The following is a 23,117-nucleotide window of genomic DNA, read 5'->3' on the forward strand; positions in this document are numbered from 1 at the left end:
TCCTGATGTGTGTCTACCAACCAGCCTCAATGCGCCAACCAGCCCAGTACCAAGAGCGCCCTGCTGGGTATCCCTCGATGGCGCCCACCCCACCGTCTGGACCACGGAATGGCCTGAGCTGCCCCACCATGACTGGGCAGAGGAAACAGTCCCCTGCGTTTCCTGTCCCCCAATCGCTTCGGTAACTCACCCTGACCTTCTCTGAAACTGCACAGACTCAGAGGATTTCGCTTCCAATATTTCATTTCCAGGGCTCATCTGTGGGTCAGAAGTTTTGGCCGCGGGCTAATTTCCCACCCTTTCTTCCCAGGCAACCAGAAATGTTTTATTTTGGCTTTTCCTCTGCTCTCCTTACAACTTGCTAGCTATAGCAGGAACCCAGGCCCTTTCCCCTCTTCTTGGCAGAGCAAAGTTCAAGCGCAGAGCTTTCTGGAGCTCTTACGGCCAGAGGGTGCTAAGTGAGCAGGTGACGTCAGCCCTCCGCTGGTCCGAAACCAGGCGGCGGGATCCCACTCAAGTGAGGAGAAAGAGCCTAGGCCGTGACTTAGGGCTGGCGACGATTAAACCAGGTAATGAGACACCGGGCAGATGTGTTTTCATTGCCCTGTGAGATAAATGCAGCCTTAAGTGCCTGACAACTTCCCAGAAGCAATCAGCAAAAGTTTATGAGTGCATAAACCTCAAAGACCATTCCCCGACGGTTGTTATAAGGCCCACATTTAAAGCTCCTATAAATTCTTCGGCACTTTCCCAAAGCTAAGTTTCCAGGGACTATTAAGCAGTCACCTCCTCCGAGGAGACCAGGGGGATTTTCTTGAATCGCCAAGGAAAGAGGTTTGGGGCTCCTACTGAGTGAAATAAAGCTGCGCAAAAGTTTGTTCCGGAAGTTTCGATGGCGGAAGCGGGGAGCGGGGGGCGAGGAAGGAGGGCGTGGAAGTGGGGTCCGGGAAGGGCCAGGAGGTGCTCTTCGGGGCTGAGTTATCTGACAGCGGCGCAGGACCGGAGTCTGTCGGGGGGTCGCAGATCTAGCGGCGCCTTGGCCGCTTTCAGCGGTGGCCCCAGCTTGGCCAGCCCGGCCCTGCAGGGGCATAGCCCCATGTGGCGCTCGTAGCTAAACCCTATAGCTCCCACCCGGCCCCGGACATGGTAGCTCCTTCACCCTTCTAGTGCCCACTGAGTGGCCGGCAGGAATACAAGCGTCCTGTGGAAAGTGCCAGCGCTCTAGCAAGGGGAGCCGGAGGGAGAATCGAGTCAGACACTGGAAACGTGTCTCCACTCCGCCCAGAGCCACGACGGCGCCAGCCTCGGTCCTCCCCTAAGTGGCCAGAGTTCTTTGGTCAGTTAGTATCAGGCACACACGACTCACCTATGTTTATAGAGAACCTTTGTTTATGATCCCGGTGACAACAAAGCTGCTAATTGAAAAACAGTAACAGGAGCGTGTCGTTAGCTTCCTAAAGCTGGAGGTTAATAGCTGCGCGCGCCGGGGGACGGAGGCGGGAGGGAAGCGGTGAGCGAGGGGCCGCCCCGCACGTCTACGTGCTTTGGGGTCCCCAGGCGAGACACGTGGGCCGGCTCGAGCCTTCCAGAGCCGCCGGCCCGGGTCCCAGGCTGGAAAGCGTCCCGCAGGTCGCCTGCTCTTTCTCAATCTTTGGGATCCAGTCAATCCCAAGGCACGAAGGTAACTGACGACTGCGTAGCATTTCTGTCCCGGTGAGACTGAATCTCAGGCAATTACTTTGGAAAGATACCGCTGGGCCCGTGTTCCTCATTTCCAGGTGAAAATGCAGACGTTTCTACGCCGTTCTCGCCCCTCCTTTATGAAATAAGGCGCCCAACTGTTCTGATATTACCATTCAAAAACAGGTTCTGTGGCGAACCTCATTTGTGAATCTATTACAGAGATTAATAGATTATTTCTCCTTTTTCAACTAATTCTCAGTGGGGAAATTTAACCATATGGTAAGGAGAGAATTAGAATTTCATCACATTAGAGCAAAATGTAATGAAAAGAGTCCAACACCTGGGGCCAACTCTGAAAGCCACAATTAAAAGGTTTTTAATGAAACCAGAGAAACCAGAAATTTCATAAGCTTCAGTAATTCTGCCACATAAGAGAGATTTACTGGAGGGTGTTGGGAAATATTGTTTTTACTTATGTCATAAGGATGAAAACCAGCCGCTAAATACCATGTGCTCCCAGACGCGGGACACAGGAGCTGGAAGACCGCGTGTACCATTTCCCATCCGAAGAGGAGGACTTGTTTTCACACTTCGCCTTCCTCTCCCTCTAAGAACAACCGAGGCAGACCCAGATGTCCCTGAATGGCTTCCTAGCTATGGCGGCTACGTTTCCGGGTAAATAAATATGCACAAATGTCCTACTTGGTGTGTGAGAGGATCTGACTACCGGTGAAGTTGACTCTTCCGAAACAGCTGGATTTTCATCTTGAGGAAAGTTTGAGCCATCAGTTTCTTCCTGTTTAGGAAATCCTGTGCTTCATTAATCACCATCACTGTAGCCGTTCTTCGGAGACGGCTGCAAAAGCACCCCCCTCCCTTTAAAAAAATCGAATGGGCTGCATAAGCAGCTCGATCTTCATTTTCTTTCTCTCCTCCTCCTCCCCTCCTCGCCCCTCTCCCCCCACCCCCCCACCCCGCCTCAGTGCGGGTAGGAAATGGGCAGGGAGTGGGTGAGCGGGGGCGGAATAAGGCAGTGTGTTCGGGGGGGCGGGGGGGCGATTGCTTTGCTGTCTTACTAGCTAAGAATCTTGGGTGAATTGGGGGCAAGCCAGCGGAGACACCACTTCCCCCCGAAAATCCCATCTCCACATCCAGACCAGAGTCATCCTAGGAACAGGGGTGGAGTATCAGCCTCCCCGGAAAGGGTCATGTAGCACAAGATGAGACAGTAGGGGCGAGGGAAGGGCAGTGGGGAGGGGGGTGCAGTGGGGGGAGGCGTCTGCTTTCCACGGGACTCCCAGGCTTTGCCGCCGATCTACAGTTTGCTGAAGGAGCAAAGAACATCCTCGGCTCTAAGTAGGGCTTTTAGTGTGCTCATTGATGAGTGAAAGTCGCCACACATGTCAAGCTAAAGGCAGTTGTTGGGTTACTAACAGGACCCAGCGCCTTGCAAACATATGCGCTAAGCTGTGTATACAGATGGCAGGCAGAATAATGGAGCAGGCGCCTTTTATAAAGCTCTAGCTGCTGCCTGTCTTCAGACCTGGGAAATGAAACTATTCAGACTCGCGGCCAGATAGCGCCTGCGATTGTTTGTTACCGTTTTAATCCTATTAATTAAAACGTTAACCTGATTGGGTAGAAAGCGCTGTCCCAACAGGCGACTCTTCTTCATAATAACCTACTCAGAGATAATGATGTAAAAGACTCCCCCGTCTGTGGCGGCGGCTGGTTGATGGGTCCGGAAATCTCTTGAAGGTGAATCCAAGCAAGATAAACGGTGCGGAGAGGAGGCGCGGGGCTGGGCTCAGAGCGGCGGCGGCGGCGGCGGCGGCGGCGGCGGCGGCGGCGGCTCCACTCCCTCCGCGCCCACCCTCCCACCATGCGGGGCCGCGGCCCATGGTGAGCCCCAGCAGGCAGCACCATCGGCTGGAGACGAAGAAGAAGAAGAAGAGGAGGCGGCGAGCGCGGGGGAAGGCGAAAAAGAAAAAGAAGGGGAGAGGGCTGCCAGCAGCACCGGGACCGACGCGCGCACCAGCCCCAGAGCCCGGCTCGGGCGCGGCTGCGGCGCCGCCCGACTCCCGAGCCCAGGCGGCGGCGGCCGGCGCTGGACCATGGAGCGCGGGCTGCACCTCGGCGCGGCCGCCGCGGGTGAAGACGACCTCTTCCTGCACAAGAGCCTGAGCGCCTCCGCCGCCAAGCGCTTGGAGGCGGCTTTCCGCTCCCCGCCCCCGAGCATGGACCTGTCCCTGGCGCCGCCGCCTCGGGAGCGCCCGGCGTCCTCCTCCTCGTCGCCTCTGGGCTGCTTCGAGCCGGCTGACCCCGAGGGGGCAGGGCTGCTGTTGCCGCCGCCCGGGGGAGGCGGCGGCGGCGGCGGCGGCGGGGTGGGCGTCCCCGGGCTGCTCGTGGGCACTGCCGGCGTTGGGGGCGACCCTAGCCTGAGCAGCCTGCCGGCTGGAGCCGCCCTGTGCCTCAAATACGGCGAGAGCGCCAGCCGGGGCTCGGTGGCCGAGAGCAGCGGCGGCGAGCAGAGCCCCGACGACGACAGCGACGGCCGCTGCGAGCTGGTTCTGCGGGCCGGCGGCGCCGACCCGCGGGCCTCCCCGGGCGCGGGAGGCGGCGGCGTCAAGGCGGCCGAGGGCTGCTCCAACGCCCACCTGCACGGCGGCGCGAGCGCCCCCCCGGGAGGCCCGGCTGGCAGCGGCGGCGGGGGCAGCAGCAGCGGGGGCAGCGGCGGCGGCGGCAGCAGCAGCAGCAAGAAATCCAAAGAGCAAAAGGCGCTGCGGCTCAACATCAACGCCCGGGAGCGCCGGCGGATGCACGACCTGAACGACGCGCTGGATGAGCTGCGCGCGGTGATCCCCTACGCGCACAGCCCCTCGGTGCGGAAGCTCTCCAAGATCGCTACGCTGCTGCTCGCCAAGAACTACATCCTCATGCAGGCGCAGGCCCTGGAGGAGATGCGGCGCCTCGTCGCCTACCTCAACCAGGGCCAGGCCATCTCGGCCGCCTCCCTGCCCAGCTCCGCGGCGGCGGCGGCGGCGGCCGCTGCCCTGCACCCGGCGCTCGGCGCCTACGAGCAGGCTGCCGGCTACCCGTTCAGCGCCGGGCTGCCCCCGGCCGCCTCCTGCCCGGAGAAGTGCGCCCTGTTCAATAGCGTCTCCTCCAGCCTCTGCAAACAGTGCACGGAGAAGCCTTAAACACCCCCCACCCCCGAAAAACATAAGACCGACCCCAAAGCTAGAGGAGAGTGAAAAGCTGCTCCCCACCCCCCTTTATTTGGTCCTCTCGTAGTCGTGAAAACACTTGCAGAGAAAACAAAGCAGAGGCGAGAACTGCGGAGAACTATCAGAGACAAACGGGACTTCTGGCCTCGACATCCCCAGAATCTCGGTCTTCGGGGTGGGGAGGGAGGGAGGAGGGAGGTGGAGTTGGGATAGAGTATGGATGTCTTTTTTTCTCGGAAAAGTGGCAACTTTGGTGGCAGCCTAGACAACGAGGAAGCAGAGTTTTCCTTTAAGGGTAAAAAATAAGTTGAGAAGTAGGTGTTATTAAGCGTGGAGAGTATTACGTGGCAAAATAGTAATCCTCCTAATAATTGTGAATTTGGCTAGTGCTGAGGGGGAGAGGAAGAGTCCGGGGTTGGGTGGCTTGTGGCACGGAACACTCATTCAGACAAATCAGAAAGGGCACTTGAAAATAAATTTTGATTCTGAGCCAGGAGAAAAACTTGAAATGTAGATTTATTTAAGTGAAGAAAAAAAAAAAAAACAGGAAGAGACACGTTGCTATGAAAGACTTGTATTTTTTATTGTCTCTGAACTTGAATCCTGTGAAAATGCTCAAAAGTTTTGGCAAGAGTGATATTAAAAAAAAAAAACTGACTGTGGCTGAAAGAATTGCATTTAAAAATATTTATGTGCACCTTGTTACTTTCCACTCTGCAATGATGTATTAACGATTCATGGTATTTATTTGTTATTCTTCAATGACCCTTCCACATCAACAGTATTTATCCTGTGTTAAGGTCATGGGGTCTTATGTGCAGATTTTTTTTAATGCCTCTAAAATTCTGTTTTATAGATTAACTTATATTGTGTGCCAAGTGTTTAAAAGGGTTTATTTGCCAACAAGTATGAAGAGACATATTGATGTATCTGAGCTGCTTAGGTTTATCAAAGGTCACCTGGATATCTTCAGCTGCATCATCCCTGTATTTAAATTGAGCTTTAATAAATTGCTTCAGTCCAAAAATTACAGGAAAGGTGTATTCTTAATTGATGAATGAATTGATCTCTTTTTTTGAAAGGGGACTCCTTTGCATTCTAAAAAGGAAAGACATCACAGCAATAGATCCTATAAGTAAGAACATGCTAAGCAAATATTTTTCCAGGCTGTGCTGTGCATTTTTAAAAGGTCTAATTTAATTGCTTTTAATATATGTATACATATATAAGTTATTTTAACTGTGGAGAATTATTTAAGTTGAAGGACTGGTTTGATTTGCCTATGGTGTGAAATCCTTTGTTATTTTTCTAAAAAAATTTTTTTAAGAAATAAAATAAAACTAAGGAAGAGCAAGAAGCTATTTACCCAAAGCGAGCTTTCAGTTTTAGTTTGCATGGCTGTTTGCCTGCCTTTCTATCCTACGAAAATCAAGAAAACCTTTTTTAAAAATGGAGTCCTGCTATTTTCCACTCCTTGCAGATAATACTAATTCAGTTTGTCAGGTTGGATGGTGAGTGGGGAGCTATGATGGATCTATTGGCGGGTTTTGGATGTGTAAAGAATGATATATATATTAAATAGGTCAATCAGACGATGACAGCTATGTACAACCATTTGTATGTGTATCTATGTCAGAGAGAATCTTTATTAAAATATTTTGATCAAACATTTCATTATGCTGTGCTTTGTGGAGGGAGCAATCACCTCTCTTCTGTGTTACTCTTTGCTTGAAAGGTAACAAAAAAGAAAGGAGTTTCAGAGAAGGTGGAACTAAAGTTTTGTCAGGGATACACAATTAGGAGCAGTCCTAGTTCACTTGTTTACTTGTTACAGGACGGTGGCTGGGCCTGGTCATTGGAGGATTGATAAATGGGGTCAGTGGTGAGACCCAGAGGAGGTCCAGAGCTCCTGTTTGCTGGCATGAACCTTGAAGGCCCTGCTCTCCCTGGAATTCTTCTCCCACTCTGTATGGCATTGTTAACTACCATGCCGGGGCCCATCAGAGAGGGTAAAGTTTCTTAAAGAGTTTTTATCAAAATTTCCATCTCCAACTTCCTAAAAGCCAAGGAAAAGCAATGGATTTGGATTCTCCGAGGATGGATTGTATTGTGGCTTCTTCTCCCTGCTTTTTGTGTGTGTGTGTGACAGAAGAATCAACCAGGTTGAATTATGTGCGTAAACAATGCCCATAGAGATTTAAAAAATGTTCTGTGTTACTTGTTAATGAGATTTGTAAGGCAGTATGTTTGGATTGGGTTGGGCGTTGATTCTATTCAAGAATGTCTGTATAGGCTTGTATTTGGACTTTAATAATGCCCTCAAATTTAGAAGGTTTGATTGTTATTGTGGTGGAGGTTAGAGAGACGGTGGTGGTGAAGTTCTAGTGTTTCCTCTGTAGGCAGTTTGCTAAATGCGTTTTGGTCTGTGTAGCCTCAGCCCATAATGATATCCCTAAATGCCATCAAACCTAGTGGGGGGTGAGGGAGGGTATTTTCTGCTCCACTTGCCATCAAAAAAGATTAATCAGAACCTGTAACTTTTCAGAAAACATAACAGCAAAGGGCCTTGAAGCTGAAGCCCTCCCAGTCTGGGAGTGGGAGTAGAGGGAGGGAAGAGACCAGGGCAGCCCCCAGGCAGGAGGAGACCCGTCTCTCAGCATTTACCAGACAAAGCCTGGGTGCGTCTAATTATGATTATTAAAACAATTTCCATGACGATGTCTAATATTATGTTAATTTGAAAACAACTGTGTATGAAAACTGTCTACTATAATACCTAAATTCATTTAATGAAACACATCGTTAAGGCAATTAAACCTCCTGGATGTGATTAAGAAACATAATTATGACACTGTTCTGCGCCATAATTGGGTGCCTTTAATCAAGGGGTAAAGTGATCAGCAACACAGCCATTACTTTGTATTGTTCTGGCCCTGCTGTCCATCATTCTGATTAGGAATTAACCACAGCCGCCATCAGTCGAATTGTTTTTGTTGCTTTTTGCATGTTAACATTGTAGGGGACACATTCGCGGCAAGATTTAACTGCTTAATATTTCTCATTGTTAAGAGGGCCTCCTTGATGTATTCCCTCTGTAACCTCTGTGCTGTTCAACTAGTATTAGAAATAGTACAAATAACAAATCTTGAACTTCAGGAGAAAAAGGAAAGCTCACCCTCCTTTCACCCTTTAAAAACTCAGTCTCCAGCCTTAGTCCTGAAGGAGACTGGAAATGACTGAGGGTCGGGCAAAGGAGAGGATGTTGAGAATAAGTCGGAATGTCAGACAAATATGTACAATTGTTCGAAGTAGCAGGGTTCATAATATTTGTTTTCATTTTGATAATTTCAGACAAATTAATTCTCTTTCCAAATCCAGGAGCTGAGCAGCGTTGGGTTCTAGGAATAAATGTGGGACATCTGAAAGGGGCGGGGAGGACTTTTCGGTGATTTACTTAGGCGGCTTTCCCTGCGCTAACCCCAATGTTTCCAAAGTTTCATTAGCGGCAGCGTTTAGGGAAGGAAACCAATGATTGAAGAGAAAATTCTTCCCCCACCTGGCAAAACCCCCGGCCGCTTTCCGGGGCCCCTGGACTCCTGGATTTCAGCCCAGTATGGAAAGTTGGCCCACACACTTGTGGGGCCCAGTATGTCCTTCCAGTGTGCATCATCCACTTCGGGACTGGGTGACTGAACACCAGGGAATCAGTGTGGTCTTGCTGAAGTGCCCTTGGGCCCAAACAGAAATCCTGGCCCCTAAAACTGCGGCGTCTGCCAGAGAACCTCGGTCAGCCCCAGAGCCTTCGTCCACCGCGCTTTGGGGCGTTTCTCCCGGGAGCAGGGGATGATCCCCGCTGCTCAGGTTTCTTAGGAAACTGACACTGGGCAGAGGAGGCCGAGCGAGGAGCCAGAGTCCCACTTGGACTTTTATTCCACCGGTTTCCTTCTCTAATTTCTGTCTAATTTCAATTTCCTTCTCTAATTTCGAATTCCCATTTAGGTCTCATCTCCAGCTTGACGTGGGGTACCTACAGGAGTGAAGCGCGTTGAGGCTTTTCTTGGACTCCTACAGGACCAGCAAATGATCACCTTCGAAGAGCTCACTAGTTACCCCTCCTCTCTCCCCGTGGTGCCTCTGTGTGTGTGTGTGTGTGTGTGTGTGTGTGTGTGTGTGTGTGTGTGTGTGTGCGCGCGCGCGCGTGTGTGTGTGTGTGTGTGCGCGCGCGTGTGCGTGAGCGCGCGCTCAGCGATGCGCTCTCCACCCTCAGTAGCTGGGCATCCCCTCCAAGACCCTGTGTTGAGCTTAAATTCCGCTCCCTCCTATGGCACCCAGCACCCATCCTTCCTGCCAACAGCTCTCTAGGGAGGGCCAAGGCCTCACAGGGTTCCCGTCTCCTCGCGCTCTTGGCCCGGATGCCGAAACCCAACCTTTCTACGCGCCCGGGACCCTGAGATTGCTCCAGCATGAGTGGCATTGACTTTTCCAATGTAATGACTTATGAAAGATATAATCGTGTGTTAAATTGAATCCTCCGTTTAACTGTTAATGGTGTGCTCTGGGCACATTTACGTATTAGATGCTATGGTAACTAATTACCACTAGGAAAAAGGATAATACACTTCCCAGACTTTGAAAAATAATGATGAGAGTTCACTTCCCGGCTCGCAGCACACAGTGGCGGCTCTGCCGGGCGGAGCGGCAGAGCGGAGACCCGAACGTGTGCCGGTGGAAGGAGGGAGGTGATGAATCCTGGTCGGGGGAGGCTCCTTGGTAAAAGCTTTCAAGAAAATGCGATTCAATGGGGAAGTGAGGGATGGGGAGGGCCCACTATACGGCGCTGCCTCTAAACAGAACTAAATTGCAAAACAAACGTCAGAAACAGAAGTATTCTTTTAATTAAAATGCAGGTCAGGCTGAATTAATCACGTGCCAAGCAACTTTACATCAATTAACATTTGTTGTGTGGGCAAAATACATGAGCCCGTCTCCTTCAAGGTCTGCGTTGGCGCTTATGACTTGGATGCCCCTGGATCCGCCAAGCCAATGAGCTGCGGGTTGATGTAAAGCTGGCCTTTTACATCAGACATTGGGCACAGTCCACAGTCGAAGGAAACGGGAGGGAAAACCAGGAGACAGCAACTTAAGGGTAAAAACAATTCTCAGGGTAAGAGTCTTTTCCTCTCCCCGCCGGATCTCTGGCTCTTCGAATCGGTTGATGAGTGTTTACAAGAACCAGGGTTCTGTTGTAGGCTGTGCAAAATAGCCAGGTGTCTGTTTCGCCCCAGGGCCAGGGCCAGTGGTTGTGCTGGGGACCCGGGAGGGCAGGAGGAAGGAGGGGGCGGCTTTTCCCGCGGGCCTGCCTGCCAGCCCAGGGTTGCAGCCAGAACGACGTCCACAACACGCGTGCCCACCGCGCTGCTTTGCTCAGGCTGCGCCCCGGGAGGGACTCGGGATCCGCAGCCGCAGAGCACCCCTTCTCCTGGTCCTTCCCCTGCACTGACGTTCTGGGCCCCTTCTGCGGGGCGCAAGGCCCTTCAACCTCTAAGTGCCTGGGGACAGAACGCGAACTTCGGGGGTCTGCCTCAAACTGTCTTTCGAGGGGAGGCACTAGGATGGAGTTGTCCCCTGACCCGCGTGGCCTGGAGAGTTCACCTGCAGATGACTTGGGGCTTGTAAGAAGCACCCCGCAGCCGAGCCAACCCCGGGAATTCTGTGAAAGCGTCCCAATTTTAAGCCCCAAAGAGCTCATCGCTTCCTAGCAAGGCAAGGAAAGTGAGCTCGCTTTCCTTGAGGCTCGATTTTGGGTAAATTCTATCACTTTTTCTAAATGACTCGTCTTAACATAATCCAGGAGACTTGTGGACTATGGAAGAACTATCAGGTTCCCCTGAGTGCGTGTGCACGTGCCTGTGGGACTTTTCTTTCTTTCCTCTCCCTAGTGTTCCCGAATTCCGATGATACAGAAATACAGATTAGAGAGCTCTCTGGAAGAGAAATTACTGGGCTGGGAAGGTTAGACTGCAAAGGGAAAGAGGGTTTTGCGGTTACCAGCCCTCCAGCCCCCAATATAGCATGGACAAGCCTATCTTAGAAGTCACCAGGATGCTCAGATGGGGAGTTGGCTTTTATTAGGCTCAAGGTGATATCGTTTTCCCTCCCAGCTTGGGAAAGAGTTAATTCTTTCCCAAAGACCATAGTTGCCCTTGTCTTCTCAACCTGATTCAGAGATGCAATAAAATAGGAAGCAAATTTATGATCTGTTTCAAGCATTTTACTGCTGTATTTTTAAATTCATATATGCACATATAAGAACTATGATCTGTGAATAATTTGAAATGCGATACTAGAATGATACATTTTAGATAAAACATAACCATATCTTTATATAATTGTCTCAGATTAAAATAAAAAAGAAAAATAGATTTCTAATGTGGACCAAACTGAAAAACTAATGACAGCCATAAACTGCTAACTAACCATAAATTAACATCTTCATCAAATGCTAAAATGGTATCAGTGGTTATATAAAGCAACTATTATTTCTCTTTATAAGTTTTAGAATAAAGTTCAGGGATATTTAAAGGACCCATTATTTACCAATGCTTCCCAATCTTAAAGATTTCATATTTTATTAGGAGGATGGCTGCAACTCAAATCTGCTATGTTAATAGGGATGTTTAGAGGTGAGAATTTAGTTTTAAACATAAAAATGCTTCATGGCCTAACCTCAGTTTATGCATTTACTCTGCTCTGGCAATTACTGAAGAACTTGGTGTAAGGATTTCTGTGTCAAATATCCTTATCTCCTCTCTGAAAATGGAAGACAAATAATTTCTTATTATGTGAAAGAGTCAGATTATGTACCCAACTGGTTAAAACATTAAATCATGCACTGTCTGTTGAAGCAAGTGCAGCTACATTTGCCATGCACAGTCTCTTTCTGCAGAGCTGTGGTCAAAATTCAGATGCTAAGCTGAGCCTGTCCCCTGCATCTGAGACTTCCATGAAAAAAAAAAAACAGAAAAAGATTTTCCTAACCAGGCCTCCACAGAAACATGAAAAGCCATGAAAGAGGAAAGGAAATCTATCTATTAAATCTATAAATGTATCAGGGTGCAGGGGCAGGGAATAACTTACTTTAATTTTCTTTTACAGAAGCATCAGGTATATATATCTTTAAAGTGTAGATTTCTCGAGAGTGTAATTAAGTAAAATCTGGAATTATTCAACAAAGTAAGCTCTTTTTAAAACTTAGAAAATTCTGTTTTTATGAAAACAAAATACTGATTTGGACTATGGAGGATCTGGGTGGAACACACGCAAATTATCTCTGCCACTCAGGTGTAACTTCCTGTGTGTTGCCCTATTGGGTAGTTATTGTGGATAAACATCTCCAAAGGTCAAGGATTAACTAAGATCTGCAACTGGCTAAGTCCTATGATCACTGTTTAGTTTAACTTTTGAGAAGCATTGTTTAGTCTGAGGACTTTCTTCTTTAAAAATGAATACTATTTTTATAGCTTTTCTTGTAAGTCTAAAATTAGTTTAAAATAAAGTTAAAAAAATACTGAACTTTAAAACATGGAGAAAGTACTACTTCCTGTATGCTTCTAGATTAAAAAAATTCAAAAGTGATTTCAAATACTTTAAAAAATATTCCATTTAAAGTATAAAACAAAGGCATTTATAAAATTTTAAATATATTGGCCAGTTCTTAGAAGTTATAGAATGAAAGTATACTTCATTTAAACAGTAATTTGAACATGAAAGACAAAATCACTTACTTAAAAATGTGGGTTGTCAGGTAATAATGACATATATGTTAACTCTAATGGTTATTTCTTAGAAATAAAAGTTACATGAAATAAATGTTCTCTTGCAAACAAATAAGAATCTCCAGCTAATATGTGCTTTATAAGTGTTTAAATTTGACTCAACGATAAACCATTTGGTATTACTACATTTACCTGTTACTTCTATTGCCCTAGTTTCTCCTATAAGCACAAAACTTGTAAGTTGTAAGGGAATTGAAATACCTCATGAGTCTATCTCCAAACATTTACTTTCTAGGTAGTCTGCAGTATATCATGTCTCTCCTTATAAAAATGAATACATTTAGGAATTAAGAACATAAACTATACCTCAAAAAATTAACAAAAACTATATCAAACACACTTAAAATTACCAGCATAGCCACTATTTTTTTTTCTATTCAGCTATATACGCAATAGAAAATGCACATTATTACTCACATGACCATGGATAATGCAGACAGTTCTGCAAAATTATTGTTTACTCAGTAAGTGTTTTTTAGAGTAAAATTGAATGCAAAGATAATTATTTCATAGATTGTCCATTTAACGACATAATTTCCCCTAAGTGTTCAGCAATACTGAACTGCCTAGTTCAAATGAACAGGAACACTCTCAGAGTCTAGGGCGATCTTTAAAACATTAATGGAGTGTTTCTTAGAAAAGCTAAGTGTCCCAGTGAAATGCTGTAGGTACAGTTACTGAAGAAGCCACACTTCATCAACAGCATGTTCTGTGTTATGTTTTATTTACAGTTTGCATTTCAGCTCTATGAATACACAGAATACTGTCCAAATATTACTCAGCCTCATTCATTATCTGTGGTAAAGTGATCTGCAGAAGACGAAGACCACACCTCTCTTATGTGGAGAGAAATGGAATCTCTCTCCCATTCTTGTTGTTCTTATACATCTCTCCACAGAATAATGGCTATTATTAAGAACTGCAGCCTAGCAAGGTCAGCCTGGTTAAAATAAACTTGTTTAAAAACTTATTAGTCACTGATATTACTTGGATCTGTTTTTATTTCCCATATAAATAACTAAGTGAAAATATATTGACACATGTTCTGAATATAACAATTAATGTACTTTTATCAAAAGTATGAGAAAATAAAAATATATGTATATGTATGTGTCAGGGGGAGATGGGGATTTGGGGATCTTCAGACAGCAAAATTATTTCCCAAATAATTTACTATTTGTAATCAAATCTTCTGTCACCCAACATGCTCCTAGTAGGGAAATAAGGGGACACAGTCATTCACCTGTGCTTTAAAAGTTAATTTATTGGCTTGTTGTAAATTTAAAAAACAACATTAATTGAGTTACAAAGCACTTGCATTTCTTACCTAAGATCTTTTCAAGATAATTTGCTTCCTCATAAATCCACCTATATACCATTTTAAAATCAAAAGAGTATTAAACAAACATTCAGGACACGTTTTTAAAAATATACAGCCTCCTCTGCTTAAAAAATATTTTAAAATGTAAGTATTGCCAAATTACCTCCTTTTAAAAATTGTTCAGTAGAGATTTTCACAAATTAAATTGATCTTACTCAAGATATTATAAACAAAGTAAACGTTTAAGCAAAAAAGTTCCATCATCAATGATCACTGATTTAGATGAACACTCTGAAGTAGAATAAGTAATAATTGCTTTAGAGAAACATTAGAGAACTTTATGTGATCATCCACTGTCATTTAAAATAGTGCTACAGGGAACTTAATCTTGGCTTGCTAACTTTTTCCTAATTGAGTATGTGAATATGAATACCTAATAATGCAGTTCAAGTACATAATGGTTTGCAATATTGGTAAATTTAATAGATTAAAGCAGTGTACATTCTCAGGGCATATAATTCTTGTTTTATAATTATTGACATTGTTTTATATGAAGATCAAAGCCTAGATAGTTTTTGTGCTTTGATCTTTGAAATTGGTTTTAAGATTCCATGGTTAAATTTGAAGAATTAGCTTATAGGAAATGCGACCCAAATTATTTTTCATGAGTAAATAAACAGAAGTAATCATGCAAATTTTGAGTATAGAAGCTCCTTTGCCTCACACTTGTGACCCAAAACTTAATGAGAAAATGGAGAAAATATAATGAAGTATGCCAGGAAAGCCCAACAAGGCAGATAAAGTTCTCGAATAGGTTGCTTATCAGCATTCCTTACTCAGTGATAAATAGCTTTTTCCTGAATATCTTCAGAGCATTTAGTGTTTGCTAACTGAATGCTTCATTACTGTTGGTCATTGATATAAAATAATAGTTTTAGTTATTCATTTTCTTTAATTTGAAATTTAGAGGAGGCTTAAAAATGAAAAGATGGGTTTTTACTATATGTAAAATACAGTTTTTAAAAAATTCTGAAGCCTCCATGATTGTATTTGGTTTGGGTTATTTTTAACATATAATCGCAATACTTGATCTATATGTTTTATTGTATGTAATTAGGCTCATAGTAATTTCTCATTACAGAACACTAATTTCGAATGAGTGATGGAAGTTTCGTTAGAACTGGTGATAAATCAGAATTTTAAAATAGTTTTAAGGAGATGATTTATTACGGCCACATGTATAATAAATTAGTTGGGTATGTATTGTGTTCTCTAATACATTATGTGTTCTTGAAGAAGGGTAATCCAGTGCATAGCATCACATCTAGGATAGAGGAAATGCTCAATAAGTGTTTGATTGAATAAATGAATTAACTAATAACAAAAAATGGTTCCCTTTAACAAATACATAAGAACAGTTTTTTAAAGGCACAACGTTGTCAAAGTATCTCCTTTACACCTTTAAGTCTGTATATTGCATTACACTTTTCAAAGTAAGTTTGCACATCTTACTGTGTTCAATCCTCATAATGAACCCTGGTGTCAAAAGGCCTTAATATTTTTATTTTGCAAATATGGAAACTGAAGCACTGAGAGGCAAAGTGACTTGTTGATGAAAACAAACCAGTTATGTCATAGCTAGAATCCATGTCTTTTAACTCATTTCTCCATGACATTTATTCTATTTATAAACAATCTTTAATTACCAGATTTAAGCCTGTCACAAGACTCTCTTGTTTTGGTTCTACCACCCATTGCTTTTATGTAATATTTTACATAATACTTCTACTCTAAATTCCTTTCGCTATAAATTAAGCAGAAATTAGAATGGAATATTTTTCTGTGCTCTCTCTGCTGTAGCAGCTCAAAAGTGTACTACTAAGAAGAATTTAAGAATCTGGAGGCTTCCACTTCAGGCAACATGGTGGAATAGATGTCCTAGTACAAAACAAATGGGCTATACTTTGTGGCAGGCAGAAGATAAAGCTTGGGGCCCAAGCGGGGCGTGTGTGTTTGTGTGTGTGTGTGTGTGTGAGCATGTAATCCAAGACCTGTACACAAAGCCAAGAATTTGCAGAGGCAGCAGCCTCAGTAAGTGACTTAGAAAGAAACCTTGCTCCACAGAGAAGGACTGTGGGTATACCTGCCTGTCTCAGCCTTGGCTTTGGGTAAAGGGGAAAAAAAACCCAGAAAGTCTCTCCTGTCTATTCCTACTCATAGGGTTGCAGTCTGGCTGATTTAGGGCTAGAACCCACACTATCTATGTTGTTCCCAATCCCCTTTCAAAATACTCAAGTTGAAAATGTAAAGTGATCTGAAGTTGATAGTAACACCAGCAGTCAGACAAAAGCAAACACAAATTCTCTCTGGAGGTGCGAACTTTAAACTCAGGTCTTAAAAAAATGTCCAGAGATAAAATTCCAAGGAACATGGGCCCAGTAAACAAGCCATCCTGAGGCAGAGTTAAAAGAAAAGTGAACTACAGAATCAGACCCACAAAACACTGATGATGTGGAAATACCAGGTACAGAATATAAAATAAGTTTCTTAATATATTTAAAGAAGTGGAAGAAGATATTGAGTGTATGATGAAAGAACAAGATATTATCAAAAATGACCAGGCAGATAGGAAGAACAAAAAGAGAATTCTCAAACTGAAAATGTAATCACTGAACTTAGCAGACTCAGTAGAATTGAAATCCTGAAAGCTGACAAACTGACAGTTGGTACCCTGACTCAGATCAACCCTGGAGACCTCACAGAAGGGAGCGGGTGATAAGGATCTGAGCATGGAACACAACAAGTCTAGAACATCTCAGAGAATGAAGGCTGTCACGGCCTGTGTGTGTGTGGGCGTGCACGTGTGCGTGCATGTGCGCGCGTGCATGTGGGCGTGTGTGCATGCGTGCGCATCCGTGCATGCGTGCGTGCATGTGTATGTGTGCGCGTGTGCGTGCGCGCGTGCGTGTGTGCGCATGTGCGTTTGTGTGCGTGCGTGTGTGCGAGCGCGCGTGTGTATGTGTGCGTGTGGTGGGGCTGCTGGTGACAGGGTTTGCAGCCCAGGGTGGAGGGTGGAGCACACAGTAGTGGGAGGACATCTAGGTTCTCCTTTGGCCTCTCCCCGCAAATTAACTGTCCTACCAACACAGTTTCCATCACTGGGTAAATAGAGCATTAAAACATGGTGGGTGCACATTATGGGATACTATACGGCAGTTAGAAGCAACAGATTAAATATACATAAAGTAATATGGATATATCTTTAAAAATATAGAGTGTAGTTAAACATTAAGAAGAAGAATGATTTATAGAATATACATTTATGAAAATTAAACACATATGCACCCAAGATAATAACATATGTTTTATAAAAACACATACAAATAAAAAGATACACACCGAACACATCAGACTATTTGCCTGTGATGGGGAGGGGTATGATGGTAGCCATTAGGGATAAAATAGAATGAGTCAGTAAAGCCACAGGGCCTTGTTTGGGCCAATTATAATTGTGTACCATGAACTAAGGGACATAAGGCGTGTGATCACTCAGTCCTATGAACCTGAGCTTAAAATAAAAAGAAGGAAGAAATAAACTCGATGGATGGGTTAAAGAGTAGAATAAACTGGCAGAGAAATCTAAAGATCCAAAGAAATTACCGAGAATGTAAACTAGAGGTGGAAAATACGAGACAAAAAGGTCAAACAACGTGGAGTACAGAGCGAGATACAGAGCCTGAGAGAGGAAATATTCAAAGAGATCATGATTGTGAACTTTCTACACTTCATGAAAGACACCATGACATGCAAGCATGATAAACAGAAACTAAGAACATCAAAGACAAAGAGAGCACGTTAAAGCTGTCAGAGAGGCAGACTACCTACTGAATAATTACACCGAGTACAGGTTAACTGAGATATCCTCAAAGCCCTGTGAGGAAATCACTGTCAATCTAGACTCGTGCATCTAGCGAAATCACCTTTCAGGAATGAGGGCAAAAAGGAAAACATCTTCAATCCGGCAAAAACGTTTAGACCGGTAGACCTTCACTAAGGTGCACTTAGAGTACAGACTAAAGGAAGGAGAAAATAAATGCTAGAAAATCTATTTAGTTACTAAGTATGGTTAAGTATTTTATACTGTTACTTTAAAAATCAATTTCCTTTTCAAAAACAATAGCACATTTCCAAAATATCAGAAGTTCCAATGAATGCAGCATGAATGAACTGGGTTTAATTACCTGCTTTGCCTGTTTATACACGGCATCAGCAGTTAGGTAGGATGCCAGACAATCACTTGGCAATCTGATACTAGCAATCTTTGAATCCTCCACACTATGCTGCATTGTGGCATATGGAATTATACTGTATTACATAATGTTGTAATTCAAATAATACAAATAAACTCCAAGTCCAAGAGGTGAGGCGTCAAGAACAAATACTGCTATCTAGTTTCTCAGTTGGTGTAAATGGCAGCATTTAGGAAAGTTAATTCCAATACTGGCATAACCCTTATCGTTTACACTGGAGTCAAATGCTACAATCAGTCCTGTACTGAGCTCAACATTTACTCCTACAATAAACCTAATACTAATGTCTAGGGCAATTGCTGAATATATAATAGGTTTTTGTGTGTTCTTACACTGATAAATCTTATCAGTGTCTCACTTGAACATGAGTGGCCTTATATAACAAGAAATTTTGTTCTATTGAGCCACAGTATACAAAATAATAAAGAACATTTATGGATGATTAAATACTGAAGTGAAGTTGAAGCATTTAATCTACTGCAAAACTCATTTAATGCAAACGTACCCTGGCAATATAGATATTATTGATATTATACTTGAAGGGAACATTTTCATCCAGTGTATCTCATGGAAATTTAATTTCCTTCTTCTCTGAGAACTTGGAATTTGTTAGACTGTGTCCATTTCCAGCACAAATTTCCATTAGTACATAAAGCGTATTCTTACATATTAGAGAAGAATTTGTGACTTTAAAAAAACCCCACAGTGTCAAATCTATTGCTGGGAAGGCACATTTACTATGACACTTGCAAATTACAATATGTATGTAGAAACTTTAAAAAAGCTACTTTAAGTTAATCATTATGTTGATTTTGATGTCAATTTCATGCCACCATGCTGTTTCTTTCTTTGTTTCTTTTTTTTGATGGGTTTTGTGACAAAGTACAGACTGGACTGATCTCAGATCAAACAGAAATTGGCACTTTTAAAACAAACAAAGCAATGACATTTGAAGAAATTAAAAACAAATAGATGAGCTAAGGACATTTAGGTTAGCTTTGATAGATTTCTTTTCTTTCCTTTTAGCTTCTTTAAGATTTTACTTTGTACCTAAATAAAACATCAGAGTCTGGATACTGAATACCAAACAAAAAGCGGTTGTAGTTTAGTTCTAAGGGCTTATCATCAATTATTTCTAAATCAAAGTAAGTTAAAAATACAACCAACAATTGCTTTATCTCAACTATTGCCAAAAATCGGCCTGGACATTTGCTGACTCCAAATCCAAATGGCATATGGTAATACTTCAACTTTTTCCCTCTTTTAAAAAAGGTGGTTTTCTTCTTACCACTTTCTGTAAAACGATCAAATCTAAACTCCTGTAAAGAAGAAAACAGAGTGTTAAAATCAAAAATTTCCATGAAATAGTTTGAGTTCAGGTTCACACAGTTGCCAGCTCTCCCTGCCCATCTTAAAAGGCTTCTTTTAACCCAGCAAACACCAGGAAGTAAAACTTAACTAAGTGCAAATCATGTATGAACTTTCAAAAAACCCCAGTGTTATTAGAAAATTACTTCTCCCATACCAAACAAATTCAAACTTTCCTATATGACTTTTCTTCACATTTCTCTCCTACGCTGAGTTTCCTAAGTAGAGAGGCAGTATTTCTGTTTTTGTTCTCTAAGGTGGGTCTCCACATACGGGCACTTGAAATACCAATGTTGGGTAGTCGGAAGGGCTCCTGCAGAGCTACCATGGTTAGGGGACAGTGAATCCTACTGGCCACAGAGGCTGCCTACCTAAGGATCCCTCCTGTGCCCTTCTCTAACCCTTCCCATCAGCTACTGATGGATGAGAAGGATGAGTTTAGGATTTAGTGTTTGGATGAAATAGATATTAAATAATAAGATTCACATTAAGCACTAGAGAAGAAGTAAGCCACAAAATCGGTCTGGCTTGTTTTTTGATGTTGTATTGACTTTCTCCTATGACAGCTCTATTTAGAATGAGTGTTCTTTGGGTTAACTCTCTTGGTTTCTGATATGTTTTCACAAGTAAGTTATATTACTTGTTCCAGAAAACTATGGGACTGGTTTATGGAGGGTGTCTGGTCCTCCATCTTAATTTACTCTCATGTGAGTTTCTGAGAGGACGTTGAGTGACCTTATTTTAGCCCATGGTGAATGAAACCATTGATTAGATTAACGCACATGGCATGCATGACAATGACCAAGTCTTTCTTGTACGTGGTGCTCATTAGCATTAGACCTGCTCAGCACACAACTTTGCTATGAACTATGAAGCCAAAGGCAAAGAAGCAGGTCAGACTGAAAGCATTTAGGTTATAGCGAAAACCCTACAGTTCACGAATAGATCCTGAATCCATCACAGATGATCTCATTTTCTCACTCAATGCCAGTATTCATGTCAGCAAAATCATTTCCTTTAAAAGTATTGGTTTTATCCCCATTTACCTAGGATACTGATTTTGATAAAATATTCAAGCTTAGAAAACACATTTTGTGTGGTTTCTATTCCACCCCCGCCCCCTAAACTTGCAAGTTGATGAAATCATAATGGCAAAATTAATCTGCATCAGAGTGCAAGTATATTTTCCCACAGATAGTTCTGGGATGTATCTGAATAGGCTCTAACCAGTGCTAACCTAAAAGTGTCTGTCCATCCTTGTAGTACGGATAAGGACATTCTCTGTGGACACCCACTTTGTTACTGGAGATAGGATGGCTATACGGTACTCTCTCCCAGTAAATCTTTTTCCATTCCTGGGGCCCAAGCCTGCTTGCCTGGGTTCAGTACAGGTGCTTCCTCCTTCTCACTGACCAATCTGAGGAGACCAGCGCTCTTCCCAAGAGCTCCTTCCCTAGGCCAAACCAGTTGATGTCAACTTTGCCATGAAATGGTTTTCTATTTTGAAAAGCTCTCACTGTGGTCAGTCCTATGGTTTAAGCCAGAACATGCAAAAGGAAAACTTAGCTTGGGTTATGACTTCATAGTGTGCTGATATCATAAATACACCAGAAACTGTCATGGCTTTTCTATATTTCTTTGTGTACGTGAATATGCAGCTGAGAAGTCACAGTGACCAACAAAGAATGCCAAAGTGCTCCCCCAGCCCTGCCATGTTTAGTTAGTGTTCATTCAATTCCCCCAAACATCTAGTCAACCAGTAATGTCACGCCTCTAGTTTTCCATCACCTTCCATTCGATTTCCTCACAATAAATATCATAGAAATTCCTATTTAGTTGTTTATATTATGAAGCAAGAAGGGAAAAGGCCAACTTCTTTTGCTCTGTGGCTACCATTAAGCTCAAATGGGCATAACTAGCTTTTTGAGTCAAAATTTCTTCTCAGTTTGTTTTCCATTGCCAGGACATGGAGAACCCAAGCAGAAGCCAGTTTTAGGAAGGGCTTGTGGCAGCTGCTGAGAATATAGTCTGGTTTTAGAAAAAAAGAAGGGGTGCAATAGTCTCACCCTAGAAATTCTGGGGTCACAGTGACATAGAACAAAAAGTTAGAAAGCTCAAGATGCTTTGATCTTTGGTCTGGAACAACTTGAATACAGGATTTGTCATGTTGCAGTGACCATAACAGCTGGGTGCTTCACGATTCAAAAGGGTCAATTAAATGCAATATTATTCAATGGATAAGAATAGAGAAATCATAAGAGAAAAGCATGAGACACTGAAATTCCCCATCGCTCCTCTATTGACTGTTGTGCTTGTTCCTCAACATCTTTCTTCTGCATGAGATCTCTCGAGGCACCAGTTGTGGTAATCACATTGCTCTGGCCTCTCACTGATTTAGGAGAGGGTGTATGAACCCGTCTCTCAGTGCTACAGGGGAGGAGTGTATGGGGCCATTTGGGAGAAGTTCCCTTCTTGTGAAGAAAGAAAAACACAACAAAATGGTCCATCAGTCTTCCTCCTCTAGACCTGGTCATATGTGAATATGATGCCTGCAAGGCTGCAGCTATGTTGTCACCGGGCTGAAGCTAGCCCTCAGGAGATGGCACAGCCAAGAAATCCCCGGAGATGGGAGGTGTCACACAGTCTTATTTATCTCCGTATTTTCAAAGCCCCACCAGAGCGCTATGCACAGTGAGGTTCCATATATGTCTGTTGAATTAATGAATAAATACATGACAATAAAGTATATTTTAAAAGCAATCTTCAAACTTTTGAAGAAAACAGAGATATTGAATGAATAAATAAAGATGGAGAGAATGAAGAGTAGATGAATATTCAAATATAAAATGTTTACAAATAGAAAATGGTATAATATTTAGCACTAGAAATAAAGATTGGGTAGACGATACAATTTCCTGGATAGAGAAGAATTTGGGGTATGAGTGACTGAGGAACGCTGCATACCACCCTAATCTGTGTCCTCCAAATTTTATGTTTAGTTCAGTTCAACAGCTTTTTTTTTTTTTTAGCACTTCCTGTATGTGCAGCATTGAAGTTTGGTTGCTCAGTGGTTGCTCAGTTTATGTTTGTATCCTTGAAATGTACTAAATGGCACAATCTCTATTCCAGTTTGAGAGACAGACAAAAAATTATTGAAAGTATTTCCACATTTGTCATGACTAGTATATTCTAATAATAGTGGAAATAATCAAAAGAATGTTGATACAACAATTTTTATAGTGATTTAGAATTTTTTCAAGGGCTTTCAAATTCATTACTTTATAATCCTTACACCTCTGAGAAGTAGGTTGGGCAGACTTGCATGAGGTCAAATGAGGCTTTTCATCATCAGAGCTTTGGCGGGGGGTTGGGG

General features: G+C 43.5%; 2 protein-coding genes across 2 annotated transcripts in view; one reads left to right on the plus strand and one right to left on the minus strand.

The window, feature by feature from the left end:
* Positions 1-3,797: 3,797 nt before the first annotated feature.
* Positions 3,798-4,883, plus strand: BHLHE22 (basic helix-loop-helix family member e22; the record flags this gene model as incomplete). The annotated part of the gene is made up of 1 exon (XM_079722399.1): positions 3,798-4,883. The coding sequence occupies one exon, from the start codon at positions 3,798-3,800 to the stop codon at positions 4,881-4,883; it is 1,086 nt and encodes a 361-aa protein (XP_079578525.1).
* A 14,524-nt stretch (positions 4,884-19,407) lies between these two features.
* Positions 19,408-23,117, minus strand: part of CYP7B1 (cytochrome P450 family 7 subfamily B member 1) — a gene marked incomplete at both ends in the record, with an annotated part of 173,087 nt that continues 169,377 nt past the window's right edge. Inside the window, one exon of the mRNA XM_079722532.1 lies at positions 19,408-19,695. Within this exon, the coding sequence (XP_079578658.1) occupies positions 19,408-19,695 (288 nt within the window). The remainder of the gene's footprint in view (positions 19,696-23,117) is intronic.

Source organism: Hyperoodon ampullatus (genome assembly GCF_949752795.1).
Source record: "Hyperoodon ampullatus genome assembly, chromosome: 17".
In the NCBI taxonomy this organism is placed as follows: Eukaryota; Metazoa; Chordata; class Mammalia; order Artiodactyla; family Ziphiidae; genus Hyperoodon; species Hyperoodon ampullatus.